The following is an 18,098-nucleotide window of genomic DNA, read 5'->3' on the forward strand; positions in this document are numbered from 1 at the left end:
ATTCCGACTCCTAGTTGGCATTTAACCGTTGGATGATTTTACTAACACCGTCAGCGAGAGCCCAGTGGGTTCGATGGGGCCCAATACAGGGTTGGACTCCACTATGCTGCGCAGCAATTTTAAATTTTATTTCTGGCATTTTCACTAACATGGAAATATGGAATGCTCAGGAAATCCGACTATAAATAAAATAATAAGATTATATATACAAATTAGGACTTAATTTTATTTTTGGTCCTAAATTTATAAGTGTTAATCTATTTTTAGTTTTTTTTTTAAGAATATTTTCTTCGGTCAGTATTATTATCACATGACTATTTTTTGTCATCCATCAACCAAATTGTTTGGATAAATAAAATAGCATTTAGGTTTCTAATTATTAATTTTAAAAAACAAATAAAAAAAATATAGCAGGTCAACTCAATTTGTTAAAAAAAATCAAAATGTCCTTATATTTAACTTAATTTGGGGTTGCAAACAGCATCACCTTGTTATTCACAACCCTGAATTGCTGGTGCAAATGTTTATGTGGAGTAGAGTCGTCAAAACGGGCTTAGCCTGTCCTACCCGACTTTGCTTTGAATTTTAATGCCCGTATTTTGACGGGCTTTTTAGCTCACCCCCGTCAAAATGACGGGCTTTGGAGGGCCAGGCCGGCGGGGGCCACCAAGCCCGCCTAATATGTATACATTATTAATATTAGTGTGTGTGTATATATATATATATATATATATATATATATATATATATATAATTATATATATAAATATATGTTCATTTATTTATTTATATTGAAAAAATGTATTAGTAAGTAAACATTGTATAAATTATTTGCTATTGCCTTGTAGATTCACACATTATGTATTTGATTATTTATTATGACTTATTACTATACTAGTCTTTCACACGCATTGCGCGATTGAGATAATGCTCTATGTTTATTGTCACATAAATACTTTAAAGTATATCCAAGACAAATAATGAAATTAATAATTTAAAGTATATCAATGCAATATTATATTGGAGTTGTTCATACATAGATAATTGAATTTGAATTTGCGTATTTAAATAGGTAATTCTAAGTTTACGAATGCAAGATAATATAGTCAAGATTGATTATAATTGTCAATAAAATAATTGTATGGGTATGGTTGAAATCAAATACGGGACATAAGGTAGAGCAAATAAAGATTAAGGCATGAGATATTAAATATATATACATGCCTGCATTCCTCGTTGATGTTGTGCATCATAGAATTCCCCATTGATGTTGTGTTGCAGAATTCCTCGTTGATGTTGTGTTGCAGAATAATTTAGTTTTGTACTTCTAACCAGTGAGCAATGACTTAATATATAGACTAATGATATAGTTATAATTCTATAAGGATAAGGATTGAAAAGAATAATTCTATAAGGATTTGTGGGTTAGAGTGCTATTAAGACTTTAATATTAGAATTAGACTAATGATGTAGTTATAATTCTATAAGGATTCGTGGTTTAGAGTTCTATTAACGGGAATTATAATAATATTAACGGAGAATATAATATTTAATAAAAAAGTTAACGGATAATCATATAATTAAGGATAAATTAAGAAATATCATGAACAATTAAAAATCTGAACAATCTGAACCATTCTTTTGATTTAGTAATTTGATGGACATTTTTTCTAACCATTATGGTAGATACTAGATATTAGTTATTATTGTGTTCAACAAAGTACAAATGCATTAATATATGTTTAAACTATTCAAATTATTTTAACTTTTTCATATTAATTTTTATTTAAATTTGAAACTTTTTAAATTTGACGGGCCCCAGCCCGTCAAAACCCGCAAGCCTAAGATGAGACAGATTGACCAATCGTTATGCTGTGCATCCGTATGCACCATGCATGGTGCATACGGATGCCAAAACGACGTCGTTTTATTAAAAAAATTCAGGTTCGATTCCCAGCAACAACATTATATTGTTCATTCGTTCTGGAATTTTAGTTCATAGATTATGGAATTATAGTTCATCGATTATGGAATTGTAGTTCATCGATTCTGAAATTTTAGTTTATAGATTATGGAATTTTAGTTCATTCATTCTGGAATTTTTAGTTCATAGATTAGATTATGGAATTATAGTTCATCGATTATGGAATTATAGTTCATCGATTATGGAATTTTAGTTCATATGTTGTTGCTGGGAATCAAACCTGATTTTTTTTTTAAGGGGAGACGCACGTTTTATTAAAACGACGTCGTTTTTGCATCCGTATGCACTATGCATGGTGCATACGGATGCACAGCATAATTTGCCCAAATTGACCTATTTTAGACTCGTATTTTGGCGGGCTTTTTAATATTGACATTAGGGCAATTAGATAGATGGTAAATACCTTTCAAAAAAAAAAAAGATAGATGGTAAATAGTTGGAATGCTCTAAGCCTCCAAGCACACTATTCTCATTGAACTTTTATATCTCTAGGTTCTAGTTGAAACTCATTCAAATGGTCTTCCAAAAACAGTTCAATCATTATGGCAAATTATTGTGTGGATCACGGTCCACATAGTGTTTTATAGACCATAAAAGAAAGTACATTTTTAATATATTAAAAGTACATTATTTGTATACTGAATATACATTATATAAAATAATGTACTTTTAGTATTCAAATAATGTGATTTCTCTAAATACAAAGTACTTTTATTTTTGAACTAAATGTACATTATTTTATAGTATATAAAATATGATGCACACAGCTTGTGTGGACCATGAGCCACACAATAATGATTGAATCATTATACCACGAATCATATTCCACTTTTATTATATTTGTTGTAAAATCGGACATTATTATGGCTTCATATTGATGATAGGATTCTTAATATTGTAAGATTCCTAATGTTGTAAGAGTTCTAAAGGCTATTATGATAGAGATTATATATACCATTGTAATGTTGTAAAGATGGATGATGATAATAAGAATTACTTTTCTCTGTTCTTTCTTCGTCTTCTTTCCAAACGGTTGAGCCCCAACCCTAAGGCCCCCCTAACAAGTCTTCTTGTTATTATTATTCCTTATTACTGTTCTTCACGAGCTAAAGGCCTGGAAACAAACTTGCAATTCAACACGTTATCAGCACGCTCAATACACCCTGGTGAACGGTAATTTTTTTTTTATGCCTAAATCGCATATGTTTATGATGTTTTTCTGAATTTGTGAATTTTGATAATATGATTATATGCTTCCTGGTAGTATACATATTTGCAACAGTAGCATATATTTCTGTTTTTCTTTTCTCCGATATGCATATATGAATATGTTTTCTAAATAAATTTTTTGAAATACACATAATTTTTTTTTTATATATAAAAAACTTGTATTTCAAAACAATGGACCAAAAATATTGATTCGTGAATAGAATCTTGGTATTTCGAAACTCTAACCAAAATTTCAAAAATAAATTTATATGCATATGTATATCTTGACTGCCTATTTGTAAACAATTAATTTTTACAAAATTTTTACAGCGTATTTGGAAACAATGAATTACTATATTCCAATGGCTGAAACCAAAAATATTACTCAATATTAATTTTGTTTCTAATCCCGATTATTAGAAGAAGTATAATCTGCTTGTTTATTTGCATACATATAATTTGCATACGTATAATTTACTTTCTGGTGGAAGAATGACCAAAGTTTTGCACCTAAAGTGGGATATTAATGTACATGATATGTTTATTGCATGATTGATACATAGATTACTGATAACATGAGTCATAAATCTGCGTACATAAGATTCCTTAGTTCCTGATAATTCTACGGCAATGCCTCCTAATAATTATAATAATGTTGCCTTGGCTAATAATTCGTTTGTTGTCGGTAATCCTGAGGCTTTACCTGATACCTTACATGGTGGTAGCACGGCTAATTTGCACAGTAATGCTACGAGCTACAAACACAACATATCGAAGGCACATTGCCAGGTATCCATTTTATTATTTTGTTTTTGAACATACACTATTTGTTGAACTTACACTTGATGGTGTCAAACTGTTAGTTCTTTGATAAATGTCATGAATATTGAGAGGTATCTCACGCCTTATATATGAGACTATATATAGACTGATTTTTAAATGTAGTTTTGCCCGGAAGGCAAATCTTTAACACTAATTATGTGATAATCGCACTAAAACAACTTATATGGTCATATTTCAAAAGTCTATTTATTGTGACTTTAAGGTGTCTAGAAGAATGATCTTCACACATAGTAATCATTGCCTGAAAAATTCTGATTGGCGCAGTTTGAAAGCAAAATTCATGAAAAATAATTGTTGAACTCCTTTTGGCGTGAAATTTTTCTGGAGAAACTAGACTTGTGGTATTTGATGTCTGTAAAACGATTTTGTTAAAAATATACTTTGGTTGTTCCAGAAAAATTTTGTAATGTTTTGGCAATGTGCTGTCAGTTATTTTTCTGTCTAGCGCAGTGTTGGGAAAAATTTTAAAAAAAATACTTCTAGACCTTGGATTGGCCTAAAAAATTTTATGCACAATCTAGACTCGATGTACTTTTTATTAGTAAATTTTTTGTCAAAATGAGTTACCGTTCTTCCTAGGGGTGTTCAATCGGTTAATCGTTCGATTAACCGAACCGAATTAACCGAAGTTTTTTTTCTTTAACCGTTAACCGAACCGAAGTTTGTTCTACCGAATTCACCGAACCGAAATTTTTTTCGGTTAATCGGTCGGTTAACCGATTAACCAAACTTTTTAAAGCTAAAATTTAAAATTCTAAAAATAACACCTAAACTAATAAATTCAATTAAAATAAAATACATATCATAATAAATTCATAACAAAATATAAAAAACATGAATTATAAACTCCAAACATCCATAACTTCAAATTAGTATTTATATTTATATTATTATTTATATATATATTAAAGACTTCGGTTAACCGTTCGGTTAATTCGGTTAACCGACCTTTCGAACCGAATTAACCGTTAATCGAACTTTTAAAATTCCTTTAACCATTAACCGAACCGAAAAAGTTCGGTTCAAAAACGGTTAATCGAACTTTGTCGGTTCGGTCGATTAACCGAAAATTATCCGAAGTTTGCACATCCCTAGTTCTTCCTTACAAAATCCTGCAATCCAGGTCAAAAATCTGGAATTTTTTTGCCAATTTCAGCTTCTATATCCTGCTATTTTGTGTTGTTTTGATGCTTTTATAAAACTATGAGATAAAATGAGAGCTTGCTTGGAAAAGTGCTATTTTTGACTCCCCGAAATAGGAATGAATGGCCATGACAGCAATCATGTGCTCGTTATCCTTCGACACACGGTACTTCTCTCATTTTATTTTTCTAATTTATGAATTAATAGAATATCTCTTGTCATGTCATGCCTTGTGTGTACCAAACATGATACTCTTTGTTTAAAATGGATGTACATGACTCAATTGACTTTTTGGTGTCCAAGACATAAAGGACAATTATATCACATATTGAATATGTTTCTCCTTATTTGACAAAATTTAGCATATAATCTCTTGATTAGGCTCATATAAGAGAATTTGTTGTGTCTCTTGTTTGGCAATTAATTATTTGCTATAGGCCACTAGAAACATGGTTTTGTTAGGTTGCACCTGTTGTTGCTAAACCTTAACTTGTTCTTATTATAACAATTACATGATATGGGCCTGAATGTTGTGATATATAACTCACACCCTACGTTCTAAGAGAGATTATAGCTTCAATTTTTAGACATAGCATTGCCCAGAAAGCGACAAGTCATAGCACTAATTAGAATATAACAGCACTAGGACAATCTCCTAATGAAAATTGACTTGGTATTTATTTAGAAGTCAATTGATTATTTGTCCAAGTTCAAGCTTATTTATGGTGCTAGTTTTTATTTTAGAAATCCTTTTACATGAGTTTCGGACATTGAAATAAGTTTCAAATCTAAGTATCCAAACAAGATGATAGTGCTTAATTTTTAATATAGTTTTGTCCAAAAGGTAAACAATAAGAGCACTAATGTTTATTTGACACATTTTGGTCTAAACCATTGGTTATGAATATTTGATCGAAAAAGATTCATAGAGCCTAAGTTAATCCATGGAGGATCACTACGAGCCTACGATCATTAAATTATTGCAATCCATTAATGCATAGAATGGATGATCTGAGCAGTTAATTCTCATGGATCATCCAGAATCATTTGACAATTCAGAATTTACTTCTTGAAGTTTACAATCCAGAGTCATTTGAAGTCTGAGAACACTCAAACAAAGAAGATGAAGAAGACTTACAATGAAGAAATTCTAAGAAGGAAAAATATTAGTCTAACTAGTATGAGATTAAATTGAAGAATATTTTTGAAGTAGTTAAATCCCAAAGAAAACAAGAACCACTACAGAGCTGATCAGAGAAGCCATTTTACATAAAATTGAGACCCATATATTTTCCAAGAAACGTGAGAACACCAGAGGAATATCAGATGAAGTTGGAACTCATTTACATGAAGTTTAAGCTCTACAAATGGCTAGATTATCTTTGTGACACTTTGCCAGAAGATAAGATTAGATCTCTGACAAAAGATACAAGAATTCAAAAATGAGATCGTCTATTTTCAACGGACAGATTCTCATTACCAGCTATATAAGGATGAAGATATGAAGACTTGAAGATAGAGTTAGAAAGAGCAAGAGCAACGAACTCAAGAGCAAAAGAGCTATATTTGAAAATCTTCAAGTGAGAAAAGAAAAAGAACTCGGAGAGCTTAAAGAGAAATATTCAGAGAGTTCTAAAAGCAGAGCTAAACAGAGCATACATATCAAGTGCTTTACTTGATACATTCAAAGAGAGAAAAACACTCAGAGATACAGAGCTTTCACGAGAAATCACTCAAGAGTGTTAAATCTTCATCAAAGAGACTTGCTGCATATTGAAGATCATCTACAGAGTCTCAAAAGTTGGAAGCAAGAAGAAAACTTGTCTTTGAACAAGTGATATTCCTACAGTAGTGTAGGAAGGGAGGAAAGTAGCACGGAGTTGTGAAATCTTGGATTGTCAGACAGAGCTGTGAGATCCGAAGCAGCAGTGTTGGAGACACTGGGCGTGATTAGTGCGGACTTTGTGATCAAAGCACTAGATCACGGAAGAGCGTTTCTACCGGAGCGTAGAAGACGGGGAAAAAGTAACGCGGAGTCGTGAAATCCTGGGATAGTAGCGCGACGACGTGAAGCCCGAAGCAGCAGTGTGGTGTCACTGGGCGTGATTAGTGCGGGCTTGGTGATCAAAGCACTAGATCACGGAAATTCATTGTATTTTGAAACCAAGAAGTGGTGGATATAGTGAATTGCTCTTGGAGATAAGAGCAAGTGGAGTAGGAGGATTACACCACCTCCGAACCACTATAATTGTCTTGTGTTCTTTACTGCTTTCCTAACTTACTGCTCTTTACTTGCTTCTCACGAGATATACTTGACACGATCTCACACACACTTATCTTTACTTATTTCCGCTGCGTACCATACTCTAACAATCTAGTTAAGAGTTTTGGTTTCTCTGTGCCTTAGCAATTGTTGTGCTGTGCGAAAAAGTTTGAAAGTCTATTCACCCCCCCCCCTCTCTCTAGACTTTCACCTTACCTCTTTTGGGACCAACAGTGAGATTTCAATATCCGATATCTGGACCGAACTTGTATTATGATGTAACATAATTAAAAATATCCGAACTAATAATCTATTGAGTTCAATCAAAATCTAAAACATTATATAGAGTTTAATTCTCAATTTTGATAATGTAAATAATGTCTAACTTTAAAGTGTAAGCAAATAAATTATGTTTAAATAAGTAAAGTAAGTAGAAAAGGTGGAAGATAATGATAAATAAATAAGATGATAATGAATGTAATCATAGTAATGTGGTTATAGTTGTAACACCCCTAATTTTTAAAATATTTAAAAGCTTATATAAATAACGCAATCTATCGTTAAAACATCCAAACAGTGCATAAACTATTCGTGAGAGTCGGGGTGCTATGCCACACCTAGGTTTGATAACATAGGTGCACAGGCTAAACTAACCAATACATAGGTGCACGGGCTAAACTAACCAATACATAAAATCCATAAGTCCAAAACACGAGTCAAGGCGCGCAGGCCATTATCATCACCAGTACTAACTAAGCTAAGGCTACAGGTCCAACTAGCACGCTCCTTAGCTACTGATCATCACCTAAAAAACATGATGTAGCAACCGTCAGCGAACAATGCTGAGTAACTCACTCCCACGCGTTAAGTACAATAAATATAAGTATAGGAAATCATTTTGAAACTGGAATACATATATAGTCTTAAGCAACACTAGTTTTCAAATCAGGATCAAGACTCAGAATACCACAACAGAACGACATTACGAATACCACTAACATGCGTCCTACGTTTGCAAGGCATAATAAACAGGCAAGCTCATAAATAACAATTAAAGGCAACAATGGAATCCAACAACAATCAATTAGTAAGTAAACATCAAGGTACACACCCATCTTCCAACCTTTACTCCTCTCCATCCTTATATCAATTCCAACTTGTACCTCCAGGTCACCCTTATATCGCCTCCCTTATTCCTCCGGAGCACGCATGCCCCACACCGAAACCACTAACAAGTCCACCAACATGGTAGCACCGAAGTGCCATTCGCATGATCCGTGCCTATATCACTATAATCAAGGGGTCAACGCATATAGCTCTGACATGGCACCGCGTCGCTTATACCCTGACCCAAGACTTTAACCAACAAGTCTAAGGGGTGGTCCGTGCCTTTAGCACGATAACCGAACACTCGTTGTGCTATCCACCAACAATTCATTTCCACACATCCCAATCTCATTATCATCGATCTCAACCATCATTGCGTAATGATCACAATACCCATTATCATTCAATCAATCAACATGTAATCAACAATAACAATCAAAGTATAATAGCAACGATACACACTACACATAAATTCCTAGAACGGTACTCAAAACATCATACGAGACTCATAAACATCGAACGGGGTACAACGGGGCACAACGGGACACGGGAAACAACAAACGGGGGAAAATAACTCCCCGCGCCACCCGTTCCAGCGGGTGGGCGGCAGGTGGAGGACCACCCGCCAGTGGGCGGCCACATTCTAGCGGGTGCCCGACGGGCAGTCGACTGCCCGCTGGAATCGGGCAGCGTATCCGCGGGTAGATGGCGGGGACTCATTCCCCCAACCTACCCCCACTGGTACGAGGGTAATTATTTGGTTCGGTGTTCGTTCGTGGAACCCAAAGCCATGTCCAAACACATTCCAACACGTATCAACAACAAAACGGATTCGAATAACAAGGATTAAACCAAGAAACATCACAATTACGTTCTAACACGATTCCTAAGCATGCCAAGACTCGACATCAACCACATAACGGTTCAGGAGCATACGGAACCTCAAGAACATCAAGAAATCTATATGCAAGACCCCCAAGACAAGTCCTAGACTAGAATCAACACTCGAGCATGCATAAACCCACCCAAGAATACCAAGAACATCACAACACGAGATTCACGATATAAACCCTAGGGACAAGCTCTAGACTTAATTAAATACAAGATCATATCAATAACCACACAGGGCCATCAAGAACAGCAAGAATAACAAGAATTCATCGTATAAACCTAAAGACAAGCTCTAACAAGATATACATACGAAACCACACAATCAATCATTCAATCGGAGCCAATCAATAAACAATAGCGAGGAAAATAGGTTTTGTAAGACATGGGTTACCTCTTAGCACTTAATCAAATTCCCTTGGCTACTAAGGTTCTTCCCTAAGGTCTCCTTCCAATTGATTCTCCCTAGGCTCGGTAGAGGGAATTCCTTTGCTAGATTACCTGAGAGAATATTTCGGGTGGCAGAGCTATTCGTGGAAGGGTTTCTAAATGCTTTTTAATCCCGTATATATATATATATATATATATATATATATATATATATATATATATATATATATATATATATATATATATATATATATATATCCAGGAATCCTAGCTAGAATCTGAATAGTAAAGGCCCACTTTTCCTATTCTCGACGGGATTAAAGCTGTGCTAGGGATAAGGGTCCATGTTCCATTGTGAATCATATCAATTAATTAAAGGAATTCTAGTCCAATTAAATTCTTTTTAATTATATATTAATGGAATTAATTCCATAATTAATCCGGATTTGAAGGCCGTAACACGGGGTTTTACAATAGTGACAGATAACTAAATAAATGATAGATGATTTTATTTTCCATTTCGAAAACAATTTTTAAGTGCGTTCCAGTTTTCCAGAAATTTTCAGAAATTGTTTTCAGTTTTCAAAATGGAAAACTGTGTTAGTAAACATGTTTTTTGTTTTCTATTTTCCAGATATTTCCAGTTAGTAAACGGCCCCTAAGTATTATATCGACTTGAAGACTGAGTTTTTCCTTGAAGAATTTATTATACACCAGTTAGCCAATATATGATTTTGATTGGATAATTAGACAAGCCAATATATAATGGGCTACTTGGGTACTGACTATTATTTTTGTATCCCCATAATACCAAGTTCCAAAACTGGTTGTGCTATATTTACCCCTTTTGTCCTATTGTCCAACAAAGGGACAATAAAGATTGTGTTGCACAAATAATTGAAGGAGATATAATGAAATCCTTTTTGACTAGATATTATGATGTTAATATTATACCCACGTGAGCTCCAGTTGTCATGAGATTATTATAGAGTATATTTATTCCATTGACAGTTGTACATGTTTATTTTCAAAATTCCCCTATACATTTTGAAAATTTAATGTATGGAACTTAAAGGTTGTTATCTTGAGGGAGAATATCATTTTCATGAATCAATCCTGAAGATTGGGTCTTGAATAGGAATGGCAATGTGCCCCGTCCCCGGTAGGGATCCCCAATCTTCGCCCCGAAAGAGACGAAAATGGGGAAGATTTTCGGAGGACAGGGACGAGGACGGGGACACCCCTCCCCGTCCCAGAATATATATATATATATATATATATATATATATATATATATATATATATATATATATATATATATATATATATATATATATATATATATATATATATATATATAGTGAAAGGTTTCCGTGCGGTTGTGCGATTATTAATGTGCATGAGATTTGTACTCAATGTGCGTGAGTGTTGTGTCTAATGTGCCTGAGATTTGTACTTAATGTGCGTGAATGTGTAAAATGCAGCAGAAAAGTTCAGTTACTCCTCAATAATGAAGATACACTGCTCTTACTTTCTCACTGCCATCTCTCCTTCTTAATTTCCCTCTTCAAGCTTCCCGTACCACAATTCATCATGGTATAGAGCGGCATCACGGTAGCTATGCAACCGTCGTCTCCGGCAGCGGAGAATTAAGCCAAAAGACGCATCCGATGACACCGATCAACCATTCTCCTGCTCGCACTACATCTGTGATCAGTCCACAAAAAGATTTGGCTTCGCAGAGAAGCAATAACCTGGAAAATATAGAAAACATCAGTCCACAGAAGAATTTGGCTTCGCAGAGAAGCAGCAACCTGGAACTATTCACGCACATTAAGCACAAATCTCACGCATATTAAGCACAACAGTCAGGCACATTAAGTACAAAACTCACGCATATTAACATCACGCACATTAAGCACAAAGCTCACGCACATTAAGCACAACACTCACGCACATTAAGTATAAACCTCACGCACATTAATCCACCGCACAATTGCACGAGAAACAACAAATGCACCTGGGATCCCTTCCCTATATATATATATATATATATATATATATATATATATATATTTAATATTTTAATTTTTGCAATTAGGACTTATATTTTAAATTTTTTATTATTAAAATTTCAAATTATTTAACATTTTGACTAGAAATTGACGGGAAATGGGGAATCTCCATCCCCGCCTAATTCTCCGTGGGGACAGGGATGGGGAATATTTTCAATTCCCCGTCGAGGACAGGGACGGGGACGAGGATGGGCACGGGGTAGCGGGGACGGGGATGGGGAGTATACTCCCCACCCCGCCCCGCCCCATTGTCATCCCTACTCTTGAAGACTAACAGCTATACTCTTTTCCTTAATTAAGTTTTTCCCCACTGTTAGACATTATATGGTAGAAGTATATTTAATATGATTTGTGTGTATAATATCTTAGGGATATTGTGTATAATATCTTAGGGATATTATTGATTCTTACCATAGTTAGTGTGCATAGCCTAGTATAAATATATGTATCCTCTTGTTCAATAGTATGAAATACAGAGTTTTGAACACCCACGAAATTTTTTCTTAAATCTAAGGTTTTTAATGAGGCAGCTAATCTAAAACAAGAATACACATACATCATGCACTCTTTTCCTCAACTAGTTTTTTTCCACTGGATTTTCTAGTGAGGTTTTTAACGAGGCATGAGTGTAATATAATAATGTAAATGGGAAAAGTTGCAAAATAATTGTTTAGGTAGACAAACTCCAAAATCTGAAGATTATGCTGATTATGCCTTGAAGGCTTATGGTTGTACTCTTTTTCCCTTAACTAATTTTTTCCCACTGGGTTTTCTTAGTGTAAGGTTTTTAATGATATAACTAATGTAACACATGGTTATCCATATATCATGTACTGTTTTATCGACTAGGTTTTTCCCACAGGATTTTTCTAGCGAGTTTTTAACGAGGCATGATTATGACAAAATAATGTCCAAGGGGGAGTGTTGTAAAACTTTATGTGAAAATTATTCTGGCTTTATATTGATGATAGAATTCTTAATACTGTAGGATTCCTAATGTTGTAAGAGTCTTAAAAGGCTATTATGATAGAGATTATATATATCATTGTAATGTTGTACAGAGATGGATGATGATAATAAGAATTACTTTTCTCTGTTCTTTCTTCGTCTTCTTCTTGTTATTATTACTCTTTATTCTTTCTTCGTCTTCTTCTTGTTATTATTACTCTTTATTACTGTTCTTCACGAGCTAAAGGCCTGCAGACAAACTTGCAATTCAACAATATTATTATTATTATTATTATTATTATTATTATTATTATTATTATTATTATTATTATTATTATTATTATTATTATTATTATATTAAAGCTACATTTTTAATACATTAATGATTTATCTTTTGAAGGTATATTATTTGAATACTAAAAGTATATTAATGTACACAAATAATGTACATTCAATATATTAAAAATGTACATTTATTTATGATCTACATTATAATGTGAATCATGGTTCACAATATAATTTGCCAAAACAGGTGGAGCAATAGACTACTTGAAATAATATTTTTTGTAATTATATAAAATAATATGATAAATTTGTGATTTTATATTTATATTATATTATATTTAAAACAACAATTGGGAGTTATAATAGTGGATTTTAATACAAAAAAATCAATTAGACTTTATAGTTGTTTAAATCAAGTAATAGTGATGCAATCTAATGGGCGGTTTTGTTGGAATCGGGTTCACTATAAATTGAGAATGAAAGTACAAAATGAGGGTAAGAAAATAGTAGTATTATTAGCTCAGAGCGCTATGTCCAAAAGAGTACGTACAAAGCCTGAGATACTGGCACAAAATTACGGCCCAAAGAATATATATATATATATATATATATATATATATATATATATATATATATATATATGGAATTACAGAGTAATAAATAAAGAATACATAAATAATGAATACTATAGTCCCCTTTCAAAAAATAAAATAAAAATACTATAGCTCTAATTAATGGATTAGAATAATATCCAGGTGTATGTGTTAAAAGTTAAGAACTCATATCATAGGACCAGGGGGAGAGGTTATGATCCAAGGGATGGTTTTAAAGGGTAAGAAAGCCACCATATTTATAGTGTAGGGGCCATTGAGATGTTCAAGAAAGCCACCATATTTATAGTGTAAGGGCCTTTGAGTTGCTCAACAAATGTACGACACCATATTGCTTTCATTCTTGGCCACATACGTGTCCCTCCAGCCATTACTTGAATGCCGACGACCTTTGCACGAATAAATATAACATCCTACCTTTTAATATACAGGATGTGTAGTAGTTTGGTAATTTGGAACTCGTGTTGTTATGTTTGAGGTTGTGGACTGAAACATTATTGATAAGAGTAGTAGCACTTCCATCATTTAATATTTTGCTCCAAACTTCCCTATCTCCTAATAATAAAAATGAACACTCCCCAGATCCATGTCCTCATCACTAATAAACCTATAACTTGAATTCAAGATATTTTTTTAAAACAATAACTAAATCGGATATTGATTGCACATGCAACTTGTGTATATGAGAATCAAGAGTATCAACAAGTCACAAATAATGGAAGTTTACATAGGAAACATGAAGACTGCTTATAAGACCAAGTACCTAGCCACTATACAAAGCCAGCATCATTTTGCAAGGACTTGTGCCCTAAATGCACGACTATGTCAGGGCAAAACATACCAAAACCATTAAAGTACAAACCCTCTTACAGCATATTTGGTTCACAGAATAAGCCTAAAATGGAATGACATTCCTATGAACATGCCTATTCCATTGTTTGGTAATGAGTTATTCCCCTTGCAGGAGAAATAACTCATTCCCGGGTACAATATTCTCGAGAACAAAATGGATTAACAAACAACGGAATAGGCTTATTCTTGAGAATGTCATTCAATTCCAGGCCTATTCCGCGAACCAAACATGCTATTAATACCTAGCCACTAGACAAAGCCAGCATCTTTTTGCAAGGACTTGTGCCCAAAATGCACAACCATGTCAGGGCCAAACATACTAAAAACATACTAATTACAGACACTCTTAGTGGCACTAAGTTACAGGAAGTAATGAACAAGCTAGCTAGGTGCTTTGCTTACACTGACAACTGACTAGTTTACAATCTACACAAACAATGCAGCCCACTTTTTAGCAGCCACCATCTTCCACTTAACCACAGCGCGGATCTTGCACCACCGCGCTTTTGGTTTTCCAGTACTACTTGGCACGTGGAAGAAGAAGTCGGGATGAACTGGTTCGAGGTTTGAATTGAAATGCACTCCATTTCCTAGCCAAGATGATGAACCAAACTGATAATGGTCACTATTATTACCTGCAGTTAGATTATCTAGAGGGTCCAAAGAACCCCCAGAAGCCAAATCATCTTCCAAACAAGTAAAATTATGAAGTGCAAGACTGTTTCCAAGGTTAGGATTGAACACTTGCATTCTATGAGAAGTCTCGGGCATCGGATCTCCATATTGGTCGAGATGTTGCAGTTCACTACTGGGAATTGGCATTGAGAATGATGTATGGGTTGAGTTCATCTGCATCTCTAGCTGATCTGCAGAAAATATATAAGATCATGGTATTTGTCAAAAACCCATCACTAGATTAACATCAATCTCTCGGTTTTTAGTGCATCGATTTAAAATTCATACTAACCAGTACCTTGCTCAGCTGGGAAAACGAAAGCCTCTTGGCTTAAAGAAAGGCTGTTCAAAAGGCCATTTTGATGATTCAAGAACACCATAGACTGGTTGTCAATGATGGAGTCGTCCTCGAGTGGGACGATATTGTCCTCGTTTCTATAAGCCTGCTGCTTAAACCATTCCACCATTTGCTATCATAGGAATAACAAAACTTTGTCAGGACAGTTAAATAACCGCAGAAATGTCTTCACAACAGATAAAAAAAAACAGTTCCATTTAGTTAGATTCAGCAGAAACTATTGCAATTTACAAACACCCAAATTATGCTCGAAGGATAAGAATACCAACCATCTGAGATCTGTCAAGTTTGTCGACAGGCAGGTAATTTTGGCCATCGAGGATTACTCCCACGACACTCCAGATGGAATTAAACACAAGAGCAACATATTCTGAAACCCGGTACATGTGCCACTCGTTATCGTTCACAACACAAGTGGTGGCATGTTGTATGATTTTGTCCCAGGTGTTGTTCGATGATCCACAACCAAGTATCTGCAGTTATCACAGAAAGGTTTTAAGTGCGATCGAGGAGTAAATCATAAAACGTGTTCAGACAATAACCTCGCGCAATATGGAAGGACTCGTGGCATACATCCTTAGTAAGCCTTTCACTGAAGATATCCCATTCTTAGCAAGTTTCCTATGAGATGCACCGTCTTTCGCTATCTTCTCCAGCCGCCATACTTCATCATTCAAGAATGGCGGGTAATGCTTCTTGTACACTATACATATATATCCAAAAAACATAAATATTAGTGTATATATATATACCATTGATACAGGCTATTCAAGGGAAGCGGGGTTGTGTAGAACTTACACTCCCCGCGATGATCTTTCACAGTGAAGGCTTTGCTTACGCCTTCTCTGACACCAGAATTACTAACCACTCTCACTCCTAACCGGAACTTCCTACTCCTGATCCAGCTAGAATTATCCGTGAAATTTATGTCTCCAAGGTTCCCCACTCCATTCCTTAACTGAATCACCAAATCCCCAGCCAGTAATGGCCTTCTTCCTTCTCTTGCATTCACAATGTTATTACTGAACTCAACCTCGGTCCAATCCTCTCGACCATCCCGGGTGAATTCACCATCAACCACAACGACACCGAGTTTAATAGAAGCCAGGGGTCCAGATGTTATTCTGGTTTTGGAATAAACATCATACAAGAAAATCCTCAAAGGCTCGCCATCTGCACATTCCACCTTACTGGCTGTGAAAATGGTGGACTCCAATTCACCATCAAAGTGTAGCTGGTAAGCCCTTGACTGAGATGGCGGCGCCACTTGGTTAACTGAACATCTATGTCAAACATAGAAAACTTCTAAGACACAGCAGTTATAAAACTATGATTATGTCTGGTAAAACTTATTTTAGAGCTTATAATTTATTTTAAGTTGCAAACATGAAAATCTTAAAATAATAGCTTATTTTGAAACGGAATCTATTAAATTTCAAAATAAGCAGACTCTATTACCTCAAGTATGAGTGGACCGCCTTCTCTACCTCCTCCCGCACCTACCAGTAAACATAGTATGGAAAATTAGGAATTGCAGAGACAACATTTTTCAAAAGATAAGCAAAGATGATTATTATATTATCTTTATACCCAGCGTCGAAAGTTTGGTTCCAACTTGAGACCAAGCTCATTGATCAACCTGCACATACAGGAAACAACATTAAATTCACCGAATAACAGTCCAAGAAAACACGACATTCATCGATCTTCTCACGTTGTAAAGTGATTCCGACGTTTAGATGCGGGGGCTGAACTTTCAGACCCCTCATAATCTCCATCAGCTTCGCTTCGCTTCATTATATTCAATCAAAATGATGGCCAAACTCACATATATCAACAAAATTTGTAGCCAAATCTATGAGTTTGTAAGATCTTAACTAACGGCCATTGTTTATATATATGCACCCAATTAATGGCTTGGGTCTGGGTCTTAATTGCCTGGAAAGTCCACACAAATTACCAACATTTTTAGTCAAATTGCAGAAAAAAAACACATCATTTTACTCTTATCAGCATTTCAAATGAAATAATATTTGTGATGATAAGCGCGTAAAATTGGAAACTAAGGTACAAGGCCGGAGTGTAGTATACTAATCAAACAACTTGGGTGAAAAATTTAATGTTTTTCAATGGAACTAAAGAATGTAGAAGTTGAAAGGTGACGGTGGATGAATGTAAAATGTAACGCGTGGCGGCCGAGCTGAGCATATGGTATTTAGTATTTTGCCCGGAAGTTTATTAGAAGATGCCCACACGCCCACACCGTCGACAATTAACCTTTATTCACCTATTTTAAAATATTATTTACTCTATTACAAGGTAATATCTGTTCTATTCGATCCTGTGATCTTCCATCAAAAAGAATCAGTGTTATCTGCGCACAAGGTGCTTGACTTATTTTATTAGGCACAAACTATATATATATATATATATATATATATATATATATATATATACTAACTTAATA

At 34.6% G+C, this 18,098-nt stretch overlaps 1 protein-coding gene across 4 annotated transcripts; it reads right to left on the bottom strand.

The window, feature by feature from the left end:
- Positions 1-14,535: 14,535 nt before the first annotated feature.
- On the bottom strand, positions 14,536-17,444 carry LOC109181000 (calmodulin-binding protein 60 D-like). Of its 4 annotated transcripts, XM_019330747.1 has the most exons (9): positions 17,346-17,444; positions 17,222-17,270; positions 17,090-17,130; positions 16,430-16,914; positions 16,174-16,334; positions 15,901-16,104; positions 15,566-15,743; positions 15,347-15,464; positions 15,164-15,248 (listed from the first exon to the last, which is right to left on the bottom strand). In XM_019330747.1, exons 1-9 carry the CDS (start codon positions 17,426-17,428, stop codon positions 15,245-15,247), a joined length of 1,323 nt encoding a protein of 440 aa, XP_019186292.1. In that variant the 5' UTR covers positions 17,429-17,444; the 3' UTR covers positions 15,164-15,244. The 4 variants fall into 4 exon arrangements, with proteins under 4 accessions (XP_019186290.1, XP_019186289.1, XP_019186291.1 ...); XM_019330745.1 differs by having other exon boundaries at positions 14,536-15,464; positions 15,572-15,743; XM_019330744.1 differs by having other exon boundaries at positions 14,536-15,464.
- Positions 17,445-18,098: the final 654 nt, after the last annotated feature.

Source organism: Ipomoea nil, unplaced genomic scaffold, assembly GCF_001879475.1.
Source record: "Ipomoea nil cultivar Tokyo-kokei standard unplaced genomic scaffold, Asagao_1.1 scaffold1043, whole genome shotgun sequence".
Classification (NCBI taxonomy): domain Eukaryota; kingdom Viridiplantae; phylum Streptophyta; class Magnoliopsida; order Solanales; family Convolvulaceae; genus Ipomoea; species Ipomoea nil.